The following is a 26,822-nucleotide window of genomic DNA, read 5'->3' as shown; positions in this document are numbered from 1 at the left end:
TTTAGCCATTAGAATATCATGATTAACAGTGTCAAATGCTTTTTTCAGGTCTATGAAAATTCCTATGGAATATTGTTTTTGGTCAATAGCGTCGGTGATGATTTCCACAGACTCTGCTAAACCTTGAGCAGTCGAATGGTTCCTTCTGAAGCCGTATTGGCTGTCATATAACAGTTTATGTTTGTTGATGAAGTTATCGAGCCTATTGTTGAATAGCTTCTCTAGGATTTTTGACAATTGGATATAATACAATATCCAATAGCCATAATACAACACTGGTTTAAAAAAACATTAATGGGAGACTGAATGTCCTCCAAGTGTGTGAATGGTCACTTATGGTTGCGATGTATATTCTACTTATGAGACCGAAAAAGAAACAAAAAAGGCTCAACCTCTTAAAACGTGTGCAAGGCTGGCCCACATACCCAACAGGGCCCCACAGGAAGGGTTTAATTAAGTAATTAGGAAACCAATTTCCAATTAATCAAGTGAATGAACAGGTTTTCTTATGCCTTAAGGCAAAACTGGGAATTTATTTTGAGTTTGGAAAAGATTAAAAGCATATACAAACCACTGTAATTAAAATATTCGCTGTAGCTTATTAGCATTTTCTTTTCATGTTTTATTAAGTGAAGTGTCTGCTCTGTGATCGCCACTCGAGGACCCTGCTCACTGTAACATGTAATGAATCATGTAGTGGAAAACAACTTTGAGATACTGCTTAGGGTTGGAAATGAGTTATATTTGTATGTAAATGCAACTCGGTGTACCATTACATTTATTTATAGTTTTTATTGTCACGTCTAGCTCAGGTGCCTTTTTTTTCTCACGTGTCTGACCACTGTAGGATACCCCAAGCTTTAGAGTCCCTTTCAAACGCACATATATAATTCATCCTGTAGCCGTTACACTTGAGTGAGCACTCTTCACCTAAAAAGCAAATATAACAGAGCGGTGCCCGACCCTCCACCAGCACCGGGAGGCCGACTTACAGGAGACATAATGAAGACCGCGTGGATCCTCCTTGAAAGTGTTAGACAGAAAGAGAGGCTGAGCATTTGTTGCAGAGGAAAGTGACAGAAAGCAGAGGAGCATCTATTGGGAGTGGGAGTTTTTCCTCTTTAATATTTATTCACCATTGCTCTGGGGTCTTTTGCAATCATCGTCCATCATCCAGGCCCTTTCGCACATGTTTGCAGGCGTTTTTGCCTGAGGAGCTTCGTTCAGTATGGGGGGTGGGGGGGGGGGTTAAAATTCCATTTAACCGGAGCTGCCTGTGACGGATGGGACCTTGCCTTTTCATTAGTGAAGCAGGATGCACGATGGGTAACAGATTAGATCACAGGACTGAAACGGCTGACTCTGTGGCCCATCTCGCCTCGGCCTCGAGCATCCTTCAACCTCCGGACCGCCCCCCTCGGTGGCGCAGACGCTCGCCGAAAGCAGCCAATCGCGTGTCGGGCTCGATGACACGTGGCCGGTCCGAGGTCACCTCCCCTCAGTTGGTATTATTCATTTTCTTAATAGATGCCTTTATCCTGGCTGATGTAAGCCGCGTGTGTTGATAGACATTACCTGTGGGGCCTGATGGATGACCATGGGAGCGGCCTGCATCACCATCAGCCACCATATAAGTGTGTTCAGGTTGGGTGCAGAACCCAAGGCTACTCTGGCACTTATGTCATTCAAAGCCGAGAGCATGCAGGTCACTTAGCCTTGGAAATCTATGTGTGTGGGATAAGTGCTGTACAGTGTGCTGGGGGGTTATACTGGGAAGCTGCAGTCTGCGCGTTGTGCACTCGCTGCAGACAGATTTGCATTTTGTGAGCTTCAGCTATTTGGGGAAGGTTTTTGGCAGTTCAACGCCTGAGCTGCAACGCATCTCATTAAAACTTTCCTTACCCACATTATTGACATATTACATAAAATATATACATGCTGATGGGGATAGGAAACATTTTCTGTCCTGAGAAAAGGAAATCACATTTTTTTTACGCATCATGACCAGTGAGTTAGTAACTTGTCTTCAGCCATGAGAAGTTAAGTTTTACCGAACCAGTTCCAGCGAGAACAACCTTTTGTTAAAAACAGTATTCATCTGAAGTTGTTCACTCTTTTAGAAATGTCCTTGAAAGTTAGTTTTCAATGGTGTAAGCAAGAGGCAACTGTTACCCCTGATGATGATGCTCAATAAATCAATCTTCAAGTTGTTGCATCAACAAAGAAAGAAATTACTGTACTTGACCCATATAGCGACAAAGCCACAGGGAATTATCAACCCATTATAACGGACACAAACCCCCCACAAAAAACATTATGTGGTGGGTGGAGGTTTGTGCTTTGAGAACTTAATTCTATCTTGTGTAACGTTAGCTGGGGTTGAGAGCCGGACTGAGCTGCTACTTTACCCTAAATCCTGCGAGCATCTCGGACTGGCTTCTACAGCGTGGATGAACTACGACACGTCTTTTTGTAATGTAACCCGTATCTCCCACAAAGGAATCACATTAGTTAATGAGGAGCTCTCATTTTGTACTGTTCACAGCTAGCCCCACATGCTAACATCCTTACACTTTTACTTGTGATTTTGGCTTTGGAAAGTGATGAACAAGACGCTAATTGATATCTTTCTCAATACAAACATGCATTTTCCCCCCTAGCGCCGGTTGCAAAGCTAAGACAGGACAATTACGTTAAATGAATGATAAATAGAGAACCAAAGTCACGGTGTCACATCTGGGCTATTATTACGCTAGTTCCTCTTAGTGCAATCTGTCATTCTGTATTACTTGTATCTGCCTTTCTGAAAAAAAATGTAAGTGTGGTACTTTCATGGTCACGGCATGGTTTCGTCCCACATCTGTAAAAAGCGTTTCACTCCCGGTTCTAAAACTAAAAAGGAAGTTTGCTTACTTAGTATGCCGTACGTGTAATTGTGTGTGCAATGCGGGCGTAGAAAAGGCCGTTTGTGCAACACGGTGCATCTCCAGCGGTTTCTCGGCAGCAGTAGTGAACAGATGTCGTGACTCACTTCATCTCGACAAGCCTCGGGGGAAACACCAGTGTCTGAGATGACACCGAGACTCACACAATCATCACACAATCACGCAATCATCACATCTGCTCTTATGCCTTTTTTTTCCCCCCTTTCTTTTTCGCTTCCTCTTATTTTAACTCATCTGTATTTCTCTGTCCTCCCTCCTCCGTCTTCCTCTTCTCTTTTCATCCCTCCGCTCCGCCACGGGACACAAGTGTTGACCTGAGACTGTAGACAGCTCTGATATTTGCTGGTGCGTGTCCTGCAGGTTTACTCATTTGAAGCTTATAAATGTGCCACCAAAAGACACCCTTGAGCTGAGTGTTGTACAAAGGTGTTTACCTGGGGGGGGGGGTTTCAAAGGGCAGAGCTGCTAATCTCAGTTTACCCGCCTACAGTATCTGTCTGTCTTATCTTAACATTTTTGTGTTAAAGCGGCGGAATAACTTCAGTGCTGAGACTTTGCACATGATTTGAATGCAGTAGGACACCAAAGTTATCTCTAAAGGGATAATAAAAGCAATCAACATTCCACTCCTATGTGAAATTGAGGCACTTCCTTCCCAAACACAAATATTTTGAGCTCAGGTTGGAACAATACTTGTATTTGTGTTGAACTGTATGGGACAATATGTGACACAAGCAGCCTTTTGTGTTAACAACTAGCACAAGACTATTCCAATCCATAAAGAACAAACGTTCTTCTATTTTGTCCACATTTATATCAATGAAGGGAGGATGAATACCTGACACACACATCTCCTGTATCGGACAATATAGTTCAACAATCCAACAATTTAAAAAAAACTGAACATATTACACTGAAAAAAATAATTGCCGGACTGCTGTATCAGACTGACTCAGTATAAGTTAATAGTTACAGTTAATAGTGAGGTTGCCATGATACGGAACATCCACGGAAGTAAAGGCACAAGGTGGAGTACTTGCTCCGGATGAAGCATCTATGGAGAGAAGACGGAGCCGCCAGTCTGTTTCTCCTCCGTTCAGCACTTGTGGCCTACATGTAAGATGTGGTCTTTATGGTATTGGCCCTGCCCCTCATCCACTGTTATCAGAAAATTCAAGGAAAAAACAAGAACATTGCGATAGTGGTGGTGGCTTGCCATCCCCTGCGGTTGTCTTGTCAAAAGCATGGTATTGCAATATTGAGGTTATTGTGACTTGTTGTTGCAGTCTATTTTAAGATTGTGTGCCTTAAAATTTCATTACCAAAGAAAAACAGCTTTGTTTCGCTGGATAAGAGCACCTAATCTTTTGTTCAACCAAACACTGCACGTCACTGCAGCAAGGAAATAAGATTTTCAGGGATTGTTGAGGTGCTCTATTAATATTTCTGGTTGTATTGTGCTAGTGCGTGCACATCTTGTTGCATCAATCAAAGTGGCTTCATCATCTGCGGCGGGAGGATCATGTGATTGTGTGCGTCAGTGAGTGAGTCTGTGTCTCTGCTACTCCACTGACTGCAGCTTCTAGTCTGTCAGGTGTTCAATCCATTGGATTTGCAAAAAAAAAAACAGCCCATCTGGGTATTTTACGAAACAATACATCACTCCGTCAAACCGATGAACAGCTCTAGTCGGTACATTCTGCACATTGTATTCTGTAGAGAAGGCAGTGTTTCAATGTGATGTCGGGGCACCAGGGGACACAGGGCCCAGCCACCTGGGAGACGAGGCCACTTCCCCCTGGACTGATAAACTGCACCTTAACCAAGATCATTATCCAACATCTTGTTATCTTAATGGGCCAGGGATAGGGTGTCAGAGCGACGGCCCCGCCATCTTAGGCCTTCTCATTTACAGATTAAAAAACGAAAGTGCCGCCCATTAATTATTTAGTTACAATCCAACCCCTTGTCCACCTGGCCTCCTCTCTATCTCTCTCTCTCTCTCTCTCTCTCTCTCTCTCTCTCTCTGTTCCTGCCATCGCCTGGCTGTCCGGCTCTTTGGACTCGGCCGTGGCGCTTTGTGTTGCCTGAGCATTCAGTACAGCCGAGGAGAGAGAGAGGCAGAGAGGCGGATTAGCTTTCGCTCTTAATCGTGTCGACATCTTATCACTGCCGTGGAAAGTGGAGAGGACACTGGAGACCCTGGGGGGTTCTAGAAAAATGAGGAGAGGTAAGAGTGGAGTCTAGGAAAGGGGTGTGGTGGTGTGTGTGTGTGTGTGTGGGGAGGGGGGTATTTATCCAGTTTATCCAGTCCAGGCTATTACTTACACCTGCAGTTCACTGGAAAGACCTGACAGAGTTCAGGAAGGGGCCAGCGGGAAGAGTGGGCGCCAAAATTCAAGTTAGGGAAAATGCTCCTGTCACATTTTAAGAAATGAAACGGGAAAAAGTTACAGACTGGTGTCTCACTAAAACTCGGATTGTTTGTGATTTTAATATCAAAGATGCACTCTAAAGTCGGGTGTTAAGATCAAACAATGCACCTCAGAAAATCGATACAAGAGTCTTCATTGTGGCTGCGTGGATACAAAGCTCTGAATCCTACACACATTTTGAGGGGAATCAGGTAGAGATGTCACATGATGATACACACATTGTTGGGCAAGTTACTTCAAAAGCGTAATGCATTATTTATTACTTGTTACTGTCATTTCAAAGTAATTAGTTACATTACAATATTACTGTCTTTGAATTGTAAGGCATTACACTACTTTTACATTACTTTTGCATTACTTTTCGCCAAAATAAAAGGAAATATGGATTTTTAGTTTTTTTTATGTTCTCAATAGATCTTCTTGTGTTCAATGCAGCTCATTACACAGCAGGATGTGATGTTTTTCGCTTCAAAATAAAAGAACGAAAAACGGAAAATGACTCGTATCCCGTTATTCGTTTTAAAAACGGAAAACGAGAAACGGAAAACGACTCGTAAACTGATATTAGATATTGTGTTCATGAATGGGATTCGGGGATGAAATAACAGGGCCATTTTTCATTCCAGATTTGCCGTTCGTCTTTTTTAATGACCCTGAAGGCACTGTGTTATGCTGCGTAATTACCTGAAAGCCTACCTGAGACATTTAGGGGAGCTCTAAAACACTGTTCATAACCGCTCTGACAGCGTCTGACACTCGCGTTTTGAAGTAAACCTACTGTTTTAAACTCGCACCAAAAACGTTATGACGCGGACATAAAAGCGGTCCAAAACCGACGGGGAGAATCGGAGCCTCCGCCTCCTCGCCGCCGCCCCTCAGCTGTTGATCCTCGGTGTGACTGCCGGGGTCGGCTGCGCTCTGACTGACCGGGAGCCGCTCCGTGAGTCGGTGTCCAGCTCATGGAGCCTGCTAACAACAGCGCTTAATTAACATAGTGTAGAGTCACACGACCGGCTTTCACACTTTTCCAAAAGTGGAGCGTATGCCCATCTCTCGATCGCGAATGTAGAGTCAATTGATTTCGGGTTTAAAATGCATTGTAACGCGCGTTACTGAGATTTGTACCGAGTAAAATATTACCTGTTTTTTTTTTTTAATGCCTTACATTACCGCGTTACAGCAAAACGTAATGCATTACAGTAATGTCCTGTCAAGGCAGGAGATGACCAGTGCTTGAACCAGGAGTTGTGTTGCGTCCTTTGTGAGGAAAGACCGGATCCTGCGGATATTGTAGAGGGCAAATCTGCAGGATCGGGCCACAGCAGTGATGTTGGGGGTGCAGGATAGTTGGTCATCGAGGATTACACCCAGGTTCCTCGCAGTTTACGAAGGCAATACTGTGATGCCCTCGACAGTGACCGACAGGTCCATGTAAGGGCAGTCTTTCCTTGGGATGAAGAGGAGTTCAGTTTTATGCAGGTTAAGCTTGAGGTGATGTGCAGTTGTCCAGGCAGAGATATCTGCCAGACAGTCCGAGATGCGAGTTGCAATGTGGGTGTTGGAGGTTGGGGGAAAAGAGAGGAACAGCTGGGTTTCATCTGCGTAACAATGGTAGGAGAATCCATGTGTTGTGATTACAGAGCCTAGTGCTCCGGTGTATAATGAGAACAGAAGTGGTCCTAGTACTGAGACTTGACGGACACCCGTTTCTAGAAAACAGGGTTTTAGAGACGAATGAAAGAAGAGATACACGTCTGTAGTTCGGATGTCAGCAGTTTCTAGGGTGGGTTTTTTAAGGAGAGGCTTCACTGTAGCTGTCTTGAAAGCTGCTGCAATGAGACCTGAGGTGATGTAGGAGTTGATCAGGGTGGTGAGGAATGGCAAGATGTCGTGTGAGATGTCTTGGAGAAGAGAGGAGGGGATCGGGTCAAGGGAGCAGGTGGTGGCACGGTTAGACGTAACAAGTGTGTGAACGTCTTCAGAGGAGAGGGGGCTAAAGCTGGTAAGGCCATCAGAGTTGAATGTTGGGGGAGATGTTTTCCGGCAGGGTATAGGTGTGAATGAGGAGCTGATGTCATTTACTTTCTTGGTAAAATAAGTTGCAAAGTAATCAGCAGTGAGGGAGGGAGGAGGGAGAGGGGTAGGAAGAGTGAGATGGAAGGAGAATATCGAGAAGAGTTTCCTGGGGTTGGAGACGGAAGAGTTGGTTTCTCGACAGGTAGAAGGCAGATTTAGCTGCTGATACAGTTAAGGTGAAGTCAGGTGGTGGTAGTGAGCTAGGTCCTCATCCTGGCTTGATTTCTTCCATTTTCTTCTCTACCGCTCGCAACACCGATCTGTTGGTTCGCAGAGATTCGGACAGCCAGGGAGGGAGATGATCAGGGTGGAGGAGGCTTCCTCAGTAGGCATTAGGGAGAATTGTTCTGTGGATGGTAGTGAGGAAAGAACAGTTGAGGAGAGAGCGGAGGGAGAGGATGCGGTGGGTGGTGACAGTTCGAGGCATTAAGGGGAGGGACGTGGTGGACTTCATGGGGAGAGAGAAAGTCACAAAGTGGTGGTTGGACACAGTGAGTGAGGTAACAGAAAGTGCCGAGGTGCCACAGGACCTTGTGGAGACAAGGTCAAGTTGGTTCCTGGCCCGGTGGGTGGGTGGAGAGGGAGAGAGTGTGAGGTCAAACATGGAGAAGAAGTCAATGAATTCAGATGAGTGCAGCTTTCCTGGATGTAGAAGTCACTGAGGACGTCGAGTGGTGTGCCATCATCAGGGGAGCAGCTGAGGAGGGCATCCATCTCATCTAAAAAGTCACGGAGAGGACCTGGTGGGCGATAGATCAAGTGCAGATCGTCGTAGTTGGTCCAGGGGAAGGACACTCGGCTGGTAACAGGCTAGTCAGCAGGGTCCTAAACGGGTGGAATTATCCGGCAAAATCTCCGACCAGAAAGGATGAATGAAACTAAAGGCGAAGCCAGCTCCGTAACCACTTGTGTCCACAGATACTGCCAAGATGAGAGCCGTGTTCAAATTACATTGTGACTGTGTCAACTTCTTCGAAACTACATCAGCTGTGGACCAATGGCGGGTGCAGGATAATAACAATAACAACATAATAACAATAATTTCCCCCTGTACATTCAAGATTCTTTTGAGTCACGTGTTTTCACCATTAATGCAGCGATTACCAAGCTTTTCTGAGCCCCTAAAAATCAACATTTTTATAACCCTTCCTCTGGTGAACGCATCAACGACTAAGTGCTAAGTGTATTCTTTTTCTCTGATGTTGTGGTTCAGCTGCCGTATCGACCTAAGGAACAGAACAGGACAAAGAAAGGAACCCGGAGTGCACAAAGACCTGCATTGTTCCTGTGGCAAATGTGAAACCTCAACAGATAAGGCACAAACAGAGCAGCCGTCGACAGCCACAACAAGGCAAAAGAGACAGCTCACTCAGACCCCCACTCTTCTCTTCTGCTCCCCCTCCTCTGCACCCCCCATCCCCCCCCAGAAACCCAATCAGTGCTTATCTGTCTATCCGAGCACCTGAAGTGCACAGATGGACCAGGTGATACAGTAGAGATTGAAAGGCGAATCAGGGAGACGGCAAAAAAGAGGAAAATAAGAGGAGGAAGAAAATAAAAGATAGCTAGTGAGAGGCCTGAACAGAGGAGCTGTGTGACTCACCCAACCTGCTCTGAATAGCTGCAGAGACAGAGAACCGGAGACCGAGCAAGAGGCATAAAAAAAGACAATGGAGGAGAGAACGAAGAGGTTTCAGGTCACCCAGTCCTCCACAGGCACCCCACTGTGGCCCTATCCTTCAGGTCGGATAGATGAACAGATATATCCAGTGTTACGAGTAACAAATAGGTTGGAAAAGGTTGACACGATGAGCTTGTTTGTACACAAGTTTGATGTGTTCATCAGCAGCTGAATTCAGGTCAGTCTCTGTCAGCCCTCCTGTAAGGGTGCTGCTCCTGTAAGGGTGCATCTTCTCCATATTTGCCAAAGTAAGCAAATGTATTTAAAGTAAAAGTACCACGTGGCACCTTTTTTAGAATGGAGGAGATAATCATTCACAGGAACAGTAGAACGGATTAATCCCTCAAACAGCGAATCACCCTCCATGCCGGTGTGGGAAAGGACACTTCAAATACTTCACTTAACATGCGCCCGACAACCCCGAGTGCTGTCCGAACACAGGCAGCCTCCTAGAACACACACACAGAAATCTCTCCTTTTTAAGCGGCCGTTTGCTGATGAGAGGAGAAGACGCGCGGCAGCACAGCATCACCAGTTGAGCAGCAGATTGTACTGCAGGGAGAGGAGAGCGATGCTGTGGCATCACAGTCGTATCTATTTCCCGTCACACCTCTGCGGCGCTGACCCTCTCCGTTTGATTTTTCTCTCTCTATTAGCACTCTGGCTGCTTTTATGTTGTACAGTGTTGACAAATCACATTATGGAGTGTGTGTTAGCACCGGGGGGAGCCGTATAGATTATGGTGACAGGCAGAACGCGGGCGGAGAAAGGGCCCCGGCAGATCCATGTCCTCTTTTCGCTCTCTATCTCTGCAGTAAACTGTCAACTCGACTGGGCTCTTCATCATCGCCGTCCTGCGAACAGCAGCGGGCAGCGGGGAGTAAATAAAGATATGAAAAGCACATGGGAGGAGGAGGCTCATGGGATGTGAGGGGGGCGCTGCTGGACCTATAAAGGCCATAGAGGGAATTAAACAGGAGGGATAACTGTGAGCAATGGACAAACAGCCAACCACCACCGATAAACCATTTTTATTTTAATGCCAATTGAACGTATATTTACTTCTGATTAAATGTAAAAACCCATCTTGCAGCACATGTGATTGCACATCCCCAAAATCTGTGTATTCACAGAAGCAGAATTATGCATAAATGCAATCTTCTCCTGCATTATGCATTGTTACACCAAAGAGTTTATATTTTTAGTCCTGTTTTCGTGTTTGTTCGTCAGCAGGATGTCTTCACAACCAGTGTGCAAAATACTTTCTGACAATCCTGCTGTGCTCTTCTGAAACAGACAACACAGGCAACACATTAACATCGCCAAATTATTCATTCCATACTCAGCGAAAGGATAAGAATTGTTATTTCAAACTTTTTTTTAAAAATCAGGTTTAGTTTTGAATACTTACATATTTTCATATGGTAACCTACATCAGTTAATGGCTGGGTGGGTGTTTTCATGTAGAAGAATGCAGATGGACTTGACCTTTAAGAAGGACTCATTTATCATGGTTTTTGGGTAAATTGAGAATATGGCTGACGCCCACTCCAAGAGAAAATATCTGTCTTCTGGTAGAAGGACATTTTACTATACAACACAAAACCTAAAAACACTTTCCCTTCTCAATGCAGCTCCACAACTTTTGTTAGGAAACAAATAATCTGACTTTTTAGACCTCTGAGCAAAAATGAAGACTGTCCTGACAATACAGACGTCTAAAACATCAGGCTTCTGACCTGCCACGTACAGGCTCAGCACTTCTGCTGGGCAGTACAGGCTGTGGGGGCACACTCATTCTTGGGGAATAAAATACATGATAAAAAATAAACCTGACCTGAACAAATCCACAGTGATCTAGCAGATTATAGAGGCAGAAGCATCCTAACTTACACAAGCACATAACTTGCATCTCCACCTGTACTTGGACTCGGTATCAATGTGGCTTTTTCAAAATAAGCAGAAGTGGAAGCGCTTAAAGAGTTTAAATGTATTATTTTGCCTGCATTTATTGTTTGCACAACCGTGCTTGATAATGTATCACAATCACCGGATTATTCATCAGCTGACTTGTAACGCCCAATCATAATCATTCAGGCCATTATAATCTGACACTTGTCACTATTACTCTGCCGTGGCCCTTTATGGGGGATTAGTTCTCCCAGAAGAATCACCCTATCAATTCAACAAATTCTGTAGAAAACACTGTTGAAGCATTTGCTAAAAATGGCCAATCATGGACTGCAGTGGTAGGTAATGCAGGATAGTTGCATCTGTAGAATGTCAGATGTTAACATTTGGGACGAGAGATGCACCGATGCTGATATCAGATCAGTACTTTGTATCGGCCGGTATCGTATCGGTATCAGGGCTGAAGAAATGAATGCATTCCTATTGAAGACATTCCGTGATTCGCTTTCCCGTGAAATTATTTCTGTCACTCACATCTCTGTGAATTCGGTGCAGAGCTACAGAGCGATTAGCCTAGCTTAGCAGAAACACTGTTGTATCTAACAGGTAAGCGTTTCCCGGGAACGACGTAGCGAAAATCTGGCTTGTTAAGAAATCAGAGCTGTGGGTGAATCTAGCTGCGTTTATTCATCCGTTCCATCCTCGCCTGTGGGTTTGAGGTGGGAAAAAACCAGAGAGCAGAGAGTTCAGATAGAGGAGCCCCTCTCTTCCAATGTGAGCATTCTGAATTGTGTTTTATTCAAAGAGGTTATGGTCTCCCGCTTGTCAAACCAGTTCCATCAAACTAATCCTGCCGTGTCAACGCCTCAGGACCCAACAAGTGAAAGAGAGAGGGGGAGGAGTGTTCACGGCTCAAAGTTTTGTCTTCGCTCCTAAAGGCCTGTCAGCGCTGACGACACGCGTACAGATTCAAGCGTTCTTTCTTTTTTTCCTTTGGACATTTCAGGGCTTATGCAAAACAATGTTAAGATGTCATTTTCTAAAGTGTTCTGCATACATTATATCCCCCACCCTCTGGTGTTATGTAGACATACAGACCGCTCTGGTTGTATTTGTCCTGGTTTTAAGATATCTATCTCTGAGATGTCTGTCTTCATTCCTCCATTGTATCGAGGTGAATGGGACATTCCTTGTGGGGCTCAGAGCTTTAAAAGTCAATTTCAGAACATTTCAGACATAGACTTTGCAACATTACTTGTCTTTTTTGTCATTAAGGCAAACTGTAGGCGTCCATTACATAAATGTTTGCTTTGGCTTTTTTTCCAAAGGTGAAACATGGCCAAAGGCTCCAATCCGCACCTCTGGATGACTTTGCAAAGTGTGAAAATTGCAGTTATTAATTCCAATTTTTCAATAAAATGCAAGCGTTTCTGAGAAAAATGGACCAGTTCCTATTTCTTCATGGAGGTAAATGGGAAGCCAACGTGCTTGGTGTGTTCACAGCACCCTTCAGTGCTCAAAGAATATAATAATTGGCACACGCTGTCAGAATCATCTTGGCGAAAAGTACAGTAAATTGCGAGGAAAACTGAGAGCAGAGAAGATGAATAAATGGTTGGCAGGTCTCTCGGCTTTAGTTTCAGCCGAGAGATCAGCAAGGTTTTGTAAATGAATTGTTCATTAATTGTGAACCTGAACGTGTTATTATGTGGCCCATGATGTAAACCCCTGCTTTATTCAAAGAAGAAAGGGACAGGAAGTTCACGCAGTATTTCACGTCCAAAATCTGCTTTGTTGATTTGAGCGAAAAGTCGTCGTAACACGGTACCAGCCATCTTGAATAACGCCTTTCAGTGCTGCTGTTGTCTCAGTGTGATTTTCATATAAAATAAAACAGCACAATTAAGGAACAAAGTGCTTGTCTTTAAACATTTTAACAGACACTACTCTGTTTCAACAAGTTTTAGTCCCTCTGATACGTGTGTTAACAGTGTGCTCTGTGGACAGTGATGCTGTCACTGGAAAGCGATAGCGTTAAATCTGCTAGTCCTCATGCTTGGAAAGCCACATATGACCAGACGGGGTCCAGAGTGCTACAGCAGAGAAACATAAAGTTCCAGAAACTTAAATCAGATGCCTGCTGGTGTCTTTCAGATGGTCCCGCGGCACCTGGGACATTCTGTGGCGTCGTCAGAAGGACGCTGTGAAAGATGTCGAATGAGCAGGACACGTAAGGGTGACTGAATGTGAAGGCTGCCCTGACTTTGGAGGATTCCTTGACTTTGGGTCAACACAGATGAAACTGTCATCTGTTGCATATGCATGCGCTTCTGGAGGCCCATATGCCCGCACCCTGTTTTAACAATTCAAATCAGCTCCGTCCACACAACAAATCTGTCGAGCTAACACACGCTAACTCTGTGACAGTAGAATCAACACCGCTAAAAGTGCCACTTCTACCTGATATATTCATGTGGTTTACTGGGTCCCTTTGTGCATTTGGCCTCCCAATAGGTTAATAAAAGGATTGACAAGAAAATGTCAAAATCTGGTTCCAGCTACAGTTTGCTATTTTACATTTTATATAAAAAGGAATTGAATGAAATGATATTTTTATATCAAATAAAATACATAATTTATGATAAAACATTAACAATACTGCTTGCTGGGCATCAGATGAGCAGATAACACTAGAGGAGCTGTTTGAACATTCAGAAATATTTAGATTACTTGTTAACAATGGAATGGTGATCTTTTTTACATGTTTTGTAATGCTGCATTATTTTATATTATCTTGAGTTTGTGTAACAGAGTACCAAGGAAGGACATGCTTCTTTGGTTTTGCTCTACTACATGAAAGAAAAAAAACAAGGAATTCACAAAAAAAGATGGATTTTCCAGAGTGCACTCTGACACCATCCAACCAACCATTCAAACACCGAAGATATTCAGTTAACAATCAGAGAAAAGAAAGTAAAGCCCTGGATATCACTGTAACACGTGAGTAGCTTAAATGTAATTTATCTGTGAAAAAAATGACTTTCATCCGTAATCTATTGCTAAAAATGTTGCTGTTGCTGCGTCGCCACATGAAAACCCAGGGGAAAAAATGCAAATGGACCCGCCCTTTAAATTCACATAAATGATTAGACGTTTGTGCGAGGGCTGAGAAATACCAACATATGTTTGGACACCCGTTGGTAAACCGTTATCTACAGGGCTGCTTTCTGTGCAGTGTGAATTTATTATACTGCTGCATATGTGCATATGCATGTGAATGTGCTTGAGTAGTTTTTTTTTAAGTGTGATTTTAAGATGGCTTCACACACACACACACACACAGCCTAAGAAGCACACACATTCACACTCTTGTCTGTCTTTGAGTCTATTTGTAGCTCTAATTGGCACATTCACTGGGCAGTAAAAGGCTCCTCTCGCCGGCTAAAAGCCTACAGCTGTACGGCATGCTTGGTTGCATCTACCCAATAGAAGGGGCTTGCCCCTCGCGCTGCAGACAACAATGCCTTCGCCATGGAGACAGAAATAAAACACAGACAAAAAAAAAAAAAACATAATCCGCTGCTTAATCCTCTTGAGTCAGGATGTCACCAAAATCAAGGCCATTCTGTCATGAATTGAACTATTTTACTGCATTCTCAGCACAGAGTTTATCTGCCATCTGCATCTGACATTAGGGATCTGCACTCAACGGTGCTCAGTCCCATAGTCATGTGATGTGATGATGATTCTACACTTATCTGTGTGTTGTGGCTAAACATACCTCATGTCCATACTTTGTGAATAGCACAGATATGTATCATGTTGTAGTAAGCTTCCTTTTAAAGGTTTGATGTGTAAACGTGCAGTTCACAACAAACGCAAAGTAAATTTTCACCTCACGTTACTCGCCTGAGTTGAGTGAAGAGTTAATTTCATTGAGCTGTATTCACTGTGAATAGCAAGACACACGTCTGCAGGTTTACTTTGGTGGCTGAATGCAAATTAGACAATATTAAGCTGTTAAAAAGGATGTCCTAAGTAACGACACAATGACTCCAATCCGTAAAAAGTCGGGAGTCATGGTTTGCTAGGTCTGTCTGCAAGACGATAAGCAAATAACTAAAATGTTTGTTTTTTGAATGGAGTTTGGATCGATTGGAGGCAGGCTATGCTAACACTGTAGCTGCTCCATAAACACTTCAAATAACATCATCTAGACATAAATAATTTGGCTTTTAGAAGACGTTAGCCTCTCATCCAGGATACTTCGTCTCAGTACCGAACACAGGCATCGCGGCTTCAGAGACATCAATTGCACAACTTTTGTTGTCTTTGTAATTCATCTAACAGATTTACGAAAAAAATCCACTTTCTTGAGATGCAAAATTATGTTTTAAATCGACAAATTAATTTGTGTGCTTCATGGCACATGCGATCAAAACATGATTTGTCTCTTTCCGTACATATTTTTTCTGAAATATGGACCCATGGTGGTCAAGGGCAGAACTTCGACTCTCGATAACCAATCGATGAAGACGTAAAAGACCCTGAACCATGAACATGATGGACAGACTGAATGGTGTGGTGACTCTCTATCGCCACTCTGGGTAGACGTGGTACACTACAGGATGGGCTAGCTGGTTAGCATGCTCATTTCCGTATCTCTGCAACACAATACATCGACGTCTTTGATATAACGTTAACACCAATCTCTTCATATTCTGTTGATGATCTTAGATCTTTGTTTTTATGGCTTAAACTAAAAGTTATGACCAGCTCTTACACATTGTACCTTTTTAAACAGAGGCCAGAAAGGCCAGGTCAAAGGTCAGGACGAGCCTTTAGGATGAGTTTTATATTGGCAGCATGGGAGCCCCCTGGAGAACTTAGTTTGACCCAGAGAATAGTGAGTGAGCTGATCACCACCTCCCTCTGGGCCAAAAACTCCAAAGGATTCCTGGCATACCGCTGCTTCAATTACAGAGGCTGGGAGGAGAGAGGACATCACAGTGCAGTCTGGCTGCATGGGAGAGACCGGCATGGCCTGGGAAGGACGCTCACATGTGCACTTCTCCAGAAGGTATTCTAAAAGTACTCTTTTGTTTTTGAAGCTGTTTTACACAACGTCACACAATAATTGAATTATGTTGTTAAAGCCACAGCCGCATGTTCACCCACCGCCCATCTGAATGTTATTTTTATGTGGATCCATGTGTATGCAGGCGTGAGCCGTTGCCTAGCAACAGCTGCTGTAAGTGGGAGAAGACAGACAAGTGCTGGCAGAGCAGATGTTGGAAGGAATTTCAAAAAGTAGAACATTTGAGAATGTGAGACTGAGACAGAAGGGAGGAACTGTCATCGTAAAAAAAACAGTTGACAAATGACAAAAAAGAACAACACGTTTTCTCACATTCCTCTTGGACATTTTCTTTTTGTTTTACTGCAACTTAAACTGTATGGCAGATGGAACAAGGCATGAACTCAAGGCATGTAAAAAACATTTTAAAAAACCAGCCCAAAATACAATCTAAACATCTAATGTGCTAAATTCCCCAGGGACCCTTCTCATATGCCTACACGTTTCATTGTGACACAGATTAGTCATTACCTATATTATTTAAAATTTGATAAGAGTACTCTGAATTTCTTCTGTAATACATCTAGATATAGCATGACTGATATTGGATTTATGTCATCAATATGAATATGAACATTAGTTTGACAAATCGATCCCAAGTCAAGGTCCACTTGCAGGCTTTCTCCAGAGCTACCATGTTGAATCACATGGTATCTGCTGATTATTTGATCCTGTTTAAAGCTCCAAATAAAGCTAGGAAGTGCACCTCAATTTGGGAGTTTTTGTTTTGTCTCGAGGACAGCAAAGAACTTTAAAGGAATTTAAATCCATATCACATCAATACCACATTTCAAAGGGCCACGTAGAGGCCTTTGGATTGGCCTTTAGTTGTGAATGGGCCTTTATTTGAGCTAAAAGCTTCCAACGGCAGTCGGTTTTTTGTGGTTAGAACCTGCAAAGGAACCTTGTATCTGAAAGCCTACTTGATAATAAACCCTTTTTTGGTTTGAAAACCAAGTAGTGTCCTTCCACTGTCTACAAATTTCAGGCAAGGCCTCCAGGAAAAATAAAAAAGTATAAAAAATGCTTGAAAACAAAGCTCCTATTCTCTCCCAGCCAATACACTTTCAGGCAAGTGTTGTGTGTGTATTCTAATAAAAAATAACTGCCCTCACAGAGTGGAAAAACACAGCATGTCACAGTCTGAGGAGATCCGGAAGTCCTACCTTGCAGCCCTCACAAGCACTGACACCATAGTGGTATCCGGAGGACTTGTCCTGGCAGACGAAGCAGGGCTTGTAGATTCTGGGAGGGGCCGGCGGGGACGGCGGGCTGGGGACCAGCTCCTCGGAACTGGTGCTCTGCGTCTCAATGGCTGCAGGGAATGCAAACAAGAGCAGAGAGAAGGTGAAGAGGCTTGGTTTCAAATGACTGAATGATTAATTTAGACACCTGGAACTGGATGAATTTCCATTTAAAAAAAAGTTTTCTCAACATTTTAAAAGCCCAGACACTGATGTGCATAAATCCGTGGATGTTATGAGTCAACTCTCGGTTCACAAAACCCTCCTTTGGTATCTGAAGTAGGAGAGTCTATATTTTTATATTATATATATTTTTAGCCATTTTTTTTCCGTGAAACCTGTTTTACCAGAAAAGCGGGTAGGATGCATTAAACAGTATTGTTTATGGTAGATGTGCTCGTAATTTGAAGATACAAAAGCAGTTATTCAAGATGGAGCAATCATAACACACTTAGCACCTCGGCGTGAAAATGACGAGACAAGAGACAAGACTTCTGAATCTTTGCACAGACGAACCGTTGTCCACATGCACACAGCCTATCTGCATAGAAAACGGAGAACAGTCTCTCCAGCATCTCCACTGATTAGATTACTTTCTTCCGTACTTCATCAGAGTAAACTCAATTACTGATGGTAAGGGACACGCTCTTATAATTACTGGACCCTCGTCCTCGCATGGAATTCCCTGGCGGTTTAATCTAATCTTCGTCTACATTCACCCTGTGTGACTTTTTTTTTTTGTGCGTGTTGAATTTGCAGCTTCGCGTTCAGCGACTTCATGTGGCTCGAGGGAAGTCTTGACAAGTCCGCGGCACCTTGGCGAGGACGAATGCTACCTCTGTAATTAGGGATGAGGAAGCGAGACGATCGCGGAGGTTAATTAGAATGAGATAAACGTATCGATTCTAGCTGTTATCTGGGGTTTGCGAGAGAAGTTTGGGTGGAAAAGTCTCTGTGACTCGTTATGAAACGGCGACGGCATCGACTGCTCAAAAGTTCTGCAGAATGTTTGAGTAGCCTTGCATAACAAGCTGACATAATGGTGCTGCGTCAGGATTTTGAAAAGTTCACTGGTCTGCATTTCACTTGATATTTATCTGAGAGTAAACAACGTCAGTCAGCCACATTACTGCTCCATTGTACTTCCATCTTTAAACGGCTCCAGTGTGACCTGGTTTCACTGATGAGGACACACACACAGACACACACACAGACATTCGTTGTCGTTGAAGTCAGGTCGTCTCACTGCTCCGAATGGTTTCCCTCCGTTGGCAGAGAGCAGTCAGAAGCAGCTTGCACATAAAGCAGATGTATGGTGAGACACCATACTGGAGGCAAGCCAGTGTTCTGACACACAAAGCCATCTGATAGGGGGGGGAAGGGGGGCTGGATGCTCATGCATGTTGTGTCTATGCAAGCATACCATGTATATATTACAAACTAATACATTGTACAAGTTGGGCTGCTCACAAATTTTTTTGTTTTTTTAGGAATAGAAACATGTTTTTCTATCAAATGTGTTCATAACCAAAGCCCTCTATACAGTCATCATTTCAAGTGTCTCATATCAGACTTTTCTCTGCACATATATTGTGTCTCTGTTGGCTATTGTGCCTCGGTTTCTGCAGGCTAAATGTACACAAATGTCTGGCCTACTCCAGGCGGCTGCGGTAATGCAGCTGAAGCTTGAACAGACTGGCATCTTAGTTTCAACAGTTCAGCTGGCTAGCGAATCAAAGAAGTACTAAGAAAGTATCGAGGTTCAACGTCCAGCCCCAGCATGAAGTATTATTTTGTTCTGGGATCATGCAATTCTGTTTCTCCTGAGCATGAAAAACAATCTCCTGCTTTGTGAAATGCAGCAGCTGCTGCCCAAAATCCATCCAACCCACTGCTCCTCCGAGGCTCGACCAGTTACATGCACTATTTATTGGAACATGATCAAATCATCATATCTCCCACTTGGGCTGAAGCCTTTTGCTTGGTATCTTGACACAGATGGTTTTGAGGATTTTTAAAAAAAAATTAAAAATGTTTAATGTTGTAGAATAGATGCAGATAAGTTTTAGTTTTATAATTTGGTTTCACGTGGTGCAGAAACGCTGGTCCCCTGAGTGAAAGTCCTGTCTTTGTTTGTCCCATCCACCACCTCAGTCCAGTTTAAAGCCGTTTCATACAGACGCTGAAAGGAGCCTCGTGTGTCGGTATTAAGATGCAGCGAGCCGTATTTGATGCTCTGGGATTGAGACCAGGCTGTTTGGGATCCTGTTCAGGAGGTGGACAGTACACCTGTGTATGTATACCTGCCTGCAACAAAAGATTTCCAACGTCTAATAATGCAAAAGGAGAGACAACCTTCAAATCTTCACATTGAAGAAGTTGCAACCGGAACATGTTTGGCATTTTGCTTGATATTTAAATATATAAATACATTTTCTCCATCATCAATTTAGCATAATCCTTGATTCCAAATCTCTGGTTTTCTAATTCATTGTTTATACGGTTGCTCAAAGAAGGGGTTCATTTTATCCATAAGCTCCATTCCTCCCTCGGAGACCACGCGGCCGTATCGTGTCCTGAAGCAAACGTGCAATAAGTGAAACAAGGTGTTCACCCGAGATGAAGATGAGGATGTATGACTACTGGAGCACAAAAACAACGTATATTAGCCTTCCCCAGGAGGCGCGGCACACTTTAACATACATCCAGAGGAAAAATACTTTTGTTACTGATATGCCTTTGGAGCATTCGTGATGGCTGGGTAGCCCCACATTGAGGAGTGGCAGCGCCAACAATTCAGCCCCGCTGCCTATTTGAAACTCATGGCTGCGTCTGGGAAGCAGCGTGACCACCTGCAGACAGATGGGACGCATAAACGTGGATTCATTACGCAGCTCAAGAGTGTGTGTGTGTGTGTGTGGGAGGAGGGGGTGGCCGATGGGTACCTGCATGGTGTTGTATAGGCCCTATCAGGTGCAGGGGAGCCTTTTTCCATTTTCTGCGTGATTAAACTTTGAGTCGACTTCCCCGCATGTTAACATACACAGAAAGCTCCATTAGAGGAATAAAGGCTGGTGACAGACAAGCGCACACGGCGAGTCTGGCTTAAGAGCAGGCAGGGGGAAAAAAACGTGTGGCTGCTGAACCCTTAGCCTCTGGCTGAACCTGCCGCCAGGGTCAAACAGGAAAGCACACAATCCCTGCTGGAGGGGGAAAGACAAGAGAAAACAGGCCCTCTGATTGGCCCGTCCTCCGGGACTGCAGCCTGCCGTCACCGGCAGCACGCCGTTATACAGGCCCATCCTGGCTTTTTGAAACATCAGCCGGGCGGTGTGAGGGACAAGCTACAAATCGCAGCTGATGAAAGAGTACGTGAACTTTAAAACATTTAAAAACTCAAATCTGGAATTAGTTTTGATTGATTTCATTGTGATAGGATCTGATAATCTCCTCAAGTCTTGATCTGATCAAGGCGCTGGTGTGACTTCGTCAGATCATTACGAGTGCCAAACAAGTGATGCAATGCAACATTTGGATGAAGAAACAACACACTGTTCCTCTCACAAAGGAGAATAACTCAATAATGTGCACCCTTCCGGTTTTGCTGCCAAAGACGTACTTGTTCCGATGTGACCAGCGGCTTATTGCTGCTAATGTTAGCGAACACTGGCAAAGTTTAGCTAGAAATGGTTGTCAGGGCGATGACTTCACTGACTTCTCTTCTTTCAAACTGTAATTATAACTTGTGGCCACAGTTGTCACCATTCAACATTGTTTCATCACATTTTCTCAGTCATGGCCGTCATTTAAGTCCATAATGCCGCACTGACCCCAAATCAGGGTAAAAACGGCGTTGTGCGTGTGAACTGTTTGAAGACGTGACCCGAGATCGCGGTGCGTCACAGACACATCTAGCACGCTAGATTCTTTTGTCGTGATTTCATAACAAAATGTTGTTTTGGTGAAAGATCGTTGAGTGTGCGACTTCAAGAGAAGCGATGTCAGGTAGGTGAACTTGGCATCACTGAGACCGCGGAAGCCTTATAATAGCTCTAGCTTAAGTTTCACAAGCATTTTTGCAGAGGAGGGCGGAGGATTTTGTTCTCCATCTCCAGATCTCGTCCCCCTATAAAGGCCTCGCTTCATGGTCCTCTTGGACAGGAGGGGTGATTAAAGCGAGCAATAACTCTGCATGTTCATTTGGCTCGTCAGTGTTGTCTTACGATTGACGGGAAATCTCAACTCACCCTACAAAAGTGAGTTTGCGAGAAGTGATGTAATAATACGTGTGTGTAATAATCCCTCATTGCGCAGGAAAACTGTAGAGGAAGAGTTACGCCGATGACAGTAGAGTAGTACTATAGTACTAACGCACTGCATGCTACATATCAGTATGCGTGGTATACTGCCTACTAGATGAGCGATTAAGCATCATTTTTACCAGCAAATCATCAACACTGAAGCATACTAAAGCAAATTTATCTTAAGAATATAATTTATGAAAAGAATCTCTGGGCAGAATGTGCCATCTTATGCATATTATTGTCGATATATTATTATTATCCAGTTTCCCCAGTCTCAAAAACCAGTGACATGTAAAACTCTCCCCACATGGTCCACGGGACCAACAGATGGCAAAGAACCCGGAGCAAAGTCTGTCGCTGCACACAGGCGATTAACGCAACGATGCCGCATCCAAAGCGAGGACGGCGCTGCTTTTGGGCTGCAGATAGTAAGTAGGAAGGAATAGGTGCACTTCAAAATAAAATCCAGAGCTTGATTTATGGTTTAAATAAAAATCAGCCGTGGATCGTAAAAAACGGACAAATTGTAACAGAGCAGCAGAAACGAGAGAAAAACTCAAAAAAGAGGGATGAAGAAAAAGAGAGGCATTTCCTGAAGCTCCTCGGGGTATTTGTGTATTTGGTTTGTGTTAGGAGAAAGCTGTGGTGATTTGGGTGTGGAGCAGTGGGCATAGACTGGGAGGATTAGAGGAGTATTACTCCCAGTCGGTGGATCCAGGCCCTCCTCTTCCTCCCCCTCTTCCTCCTCTACTCAGCTGACGCTCCGTCCAGTCTGAGAGTGTTTTCCTCCAGGTTCTCTCTGCAGGAGTGCCAAGCACATAGCTCACATACAGCAGGCCCAGTCAGAGGAAATGGTCAAAGTTCACCCAAAGTACACCAAATTAGAAGCAGCTTTGCTCCGCTCTCCGATGCGTTGTGCAGAGGGGGATATTTAGAGGAGCTTTAAACACTCAAGGAAAAGAAAATAACAATGAGGAACAGTCATTTGACTTCACGTCTGGTGGGGAAATGGAAGAGGAGGGCGGTGGGGAGACGCCAGGATCTGCTTTTCATCAGGGCTTCCAGAATCTGCATTTGACAGAAGAAAAAAAAAACTCCCAACCCTTTACTTCACTACTCCATTTTTATGAACTGTTGAGGTATTATTACATGACTGGTGTTTGAGTTTTAGACCAAACCCTCCTCTAACCAGCTCCATGGTGGCAGCAGCGCCAAAACGCAACAGGTGCGAGCCGCTTCAAAGCTTTCATAAAAAGTGACCGGAGAAACTAAGACGGCCATAAAAGCAGATGACGCTGGAGAAAAGCTGACGGAAAGGAACGTGAGGAAAGGAAATGAGGTTGGTGAAACGCGAGAGGTTTCTTTTTTAATCCACAGGAATTCGTGGCCTTAAAAGCACAGCGCCGGTTTACCCCCACCCCTGCACTTTTACATGGAGCTGTATTCTGCTGTCAGCTCTGTTAGAAAGCAGTGAAAGGAGCTGAAGCTGGGAGCTGTGGGATGGGTGTGGTAAACATGGGAAGAAATCCAGTTCAACGATCAGAATGTTTCAGCTGAGCAACATAAAAATAAATCCCACAGAAATGTCACTTTATAGGAGGCTGATAACACTTTTGTAAACCATTTCTTCAATATGGGGAAACAAACATCTGCCTAATTATTTTGTCGATTTTAACCTCTTAATTTTGCCAATATTCCTGCTTGCATTCACAATTACAATCTCGTCTTTTAATGCTTAAAAGCCTTTAATTTTACACATCCAAAAGCCACTTAAACATTCTATTTTGATGGTAAAGTAAATATGCACAAAATAAGCCAATTTAAGGGAACAAAATCAAGCCCAAAATGGTGCAGTAATTTTCTACAGCCTTGCATTGGTGATTACATCGTAATAATTAAATTCAAGCTTCAAGCTGTTCCCTATTTTTAAAAAGAATATGTAAAATATATGGTTGTATTAAGGTATGTAAATGAGGAGTTTTTTCTGATGTTTGAGGCCGTTTCTAAGGTTTTTAAAGGATGTTTTGCCACTCATCAAACTGTTTCTACTCGGCGTAGAGACTTAAAAATATTTGGGTTGTTATGGGCAACAAGCAATCCATAATTAATATGCAAATAAGCTGGTTTGAAGCTGTTCCTCAGATGGTTAATGTCGGGACAAACTGAGAAAACAGACGAATAAAACAACCCTCCAAAATTGCTAATGAAGATTTGAATGAATTGAAACAAATGAGAGGATGAAGCAGGAGCTCTGTGGTGTGGCACCTCAGTGACATATTTGATTGTTTCTTTGAAAATTAGTTTTTGTTGCCAAAGAAGAATTAAACGTCGATCCGCAATGCTAAAGACCAGAAGTCTGAGATGTTTAGTTCCGATCATTAATGTTATTACCACCGACACCTCCCAGCCAGTCTGGGTCCGGTCTGCTCACCGTCTTTCTATCTGGAACAAACTCCCAGAGAGCTTGAAGTCTACTGCTGCCTGCATTTTTAATTATACAACCTTACAGCTGTTTTCACTTCATATTGCCTTTCTATCTTGTCCTAATGCCTCTTTAGATTTCACCTAAAGCCCTTTGAATTGCTTTGTTGTGGAAAGGTGCTGTGCAAATAAACTTTGCGTTGCATTCATGCCAAAAAAAGTGTTTTTATGAAATCCTCTGAAAGTAAAGTTCTCCACGGGAACCAGATTAAAACACACATATATCAGCGTTAAGCAGCTTTTCTTTTTTTTCTTTTTTTTAAGGCTGCTACTACGACTCTGTGAAACATGTTAACGCAAAACACGAAACGATCCCAGACCCACGGTAGCGGCGCGACCCTGTTGGGACCCCGACTGTCCTAATCATGTCGATTAAACACGCCTGGCATCAGAGAGCTCTCCTTTCATTTCACTGTTGTACATCGCTTTTTATTTCCCCCCATCCGCCTTTCATTTCACACGCCCACTAAATTAGCTTGGTGTGCAAGCTGTGCTAATGGCTTTTCATGTCCATATCAGAGGCGCTTAAGCCTTGAAGACAAAAAGGCCCCAATTATCCCATCACACACATCGGCCGCACGCATACGCATAGCACCGGAAACGCCGCACTCACGTCTTTTTTAAGTCACAATGGCGGCGGCGTTTGTCGACGATCGCCTTCCCCGCTCATTCGTCTGATGGCTTTAGGATTTTGTTTTGATGAGATAAAATGACTCGATGCTTTTAGTGCGAACTTCATTTGTGTGTTTGTGCGGAGCTCGGGTATCATTCCTCAGCCGCAGAGCCCCATTTCATCTGTTGTAAAGGAGGTCCTTGATCATTCTTAATTAGCATCTAAACTGGAAGAGGAAGTGCATTAATGGTTGGCTCGTTGTCAATGCGGCTAATTAACACCCATGAGGTTTCCATTATCCCGAACAAATAAATTAATAAACCAACATTTCGGTGACCCTGAGAGAGGCTTTTCTGGAATCAAAGTCTAAATCAAACAGTGTCTTCTTCAAACAGGAAATGGGCAGGGGTCGCCCGGTCCGACGCGGCAGCGAGGGAAAAAAACGCTGGAAAAACACAGTATCTAGTAGTAACAGTATCTCCTTTTTGGGCTCGCGAGCATATCGATTGTCTGACTGCACGATCAATCAAAACACCTCCTGCTTCCATAATTACATTTTATGTCAGATAACCGACGTACACCGAACAATAAAGCCCCGGGAGGCCACACCAGCTTTATTTTTTATTTTAATTGAATTCTAGGAGGACTGAAACAGGTTAATTAATATAGGAGTCCAGCAAGCTCTGCCGTTTGTCAGTATTAACAATGACATGCAGGGCCGTAGCTACCGCTGGGGAGGTCGTTTTCCTGTGAGGGGGGCAATGCCACTTATTCTCATTACATCCTACAATTTAAGGGTACATGGGGGTTGTTGTCAGTTTGTGTGATTAGGTCCATGTTGAGGCCAGTAAATAAGAGTGTGGAGACAGAAAAGGGAAGGGGGCGGGGGTATGGAAGGTCTTTGTCTCGACCTCGGTATTGTTACTGCCCCGTTAAAGAGAGCAGTCCGTCTACAACTTTAACAAGCTGCTCCACAACCGTTTAAAAAGGAGTTGGAGGTCTTCTTTTTAATCAGTTTTACCTGAATTCCTCTTTTAAAGAGCTCTTCAAATTATGCAAAAATACGTCTATTCAAGAAGTAACAAAGCAACTGAAGTTGATCTTTTACGGACCACAATCAAGCCAGAAATATTCTATTCTCCTCTGATCTGCTAATAATAATTACTGAAGTTAAACTTCTCTTTTCTAAGGTAACTGCTTCAAGGATTTAACTAAACCTGGACACGCACTTATAGGCAATATATTGCCATTCATTTCTACTCTGCTTTGGAAGACGTCAACAAACAATGAGCAATTCATAATAAACACAAGAATAAGTGGATTTTGACCACGTGCCCTTCCGAGAATTGATGATGGGAAAAACTTTTAAAAATGTGGATGTAAAGAAATAAATAAAATTAGCTATGATACATGTGACGATGCGTGTGAATTTCAAATTGCATAAAATATGATTCAACCCTGAACGGCATAACTGAATATGGGGGAAAATCCCAAACAGGAAAACAAATGTGAGACATTGTTTTCTGAGGAGGCTGTCGGGTGTTCTGGGGGACTCGGTGATGTTAAAATCCTGACTACGGCTGTCTGAGAAATCGGATGATAATGCATCAGAGTTATACGGACACAAATGAAAGTTAAGAGGTTCATCTGTGAGGACGAAATCACATTTTCTTTAGTGTGAAAATTACAAAAATGTGTCGGATTTTTCAAATGCATTTTCATACATTTAGCGGTTTACACATGACGTGAATAAAAACAAAAACTATTATTTTTGCGCACAAGCCTTATCCACTATTTAACATCAGGATTACCATAAAAGAAGACAAACACTATTGTATTTTTATTATTGGACCAGACGGCTGAAATGATTAGACGATTAATCGGTTAGTGGACTGCCAGAAAATTAATCTCAATTCAGATAAATTTAAATAAAAACTTAAGCAAGCAAAGAAAAAAATGCCACAAATTTGCTGGTTGATATGTTCTTTGTGACAG

General features: G+C 43.4%; 1 protein-coding gene across 2 annotated transcripts in view; it reads right to left on the bottom strand.

Annotated features, from left to right (window-relative positions):
- Nucleotides 1–26,822, bottom strand: part of LOC311027974 (retinoic acid receptor beta-like) — a 110,659-nt gene that overhangs the window by 47,591 nt on the left and 36,246 nt on the right. For both annotated transcript variants that reach the window (XM_084032206.1, XM_084032207.1), the window contains exon 2: nt 17,352–17,500. In XM_084032206.1, coding sequence (XP_083888332.1) covers nt 17,352–17,500 — 149 coding nt within the window. The remainder of the gene's footprint in view (nt 1–17,351; nt 17,501–26,822) is intronic.

Source organism: Eutrigla gurnardus (assembly GCF_963514095.1).
Source record: "Eutrigla gurnardus genome assembly, chromosome: 17".
NCBI lineage: Eukaryota > Metazoa > Chordata > Actinopteri > Perciformes > Triglidae > Eutrigla > Eutrigla gurnardus.
This window is presented reverse-complemented; position numbering and strand designations above follow the sequence as displayed.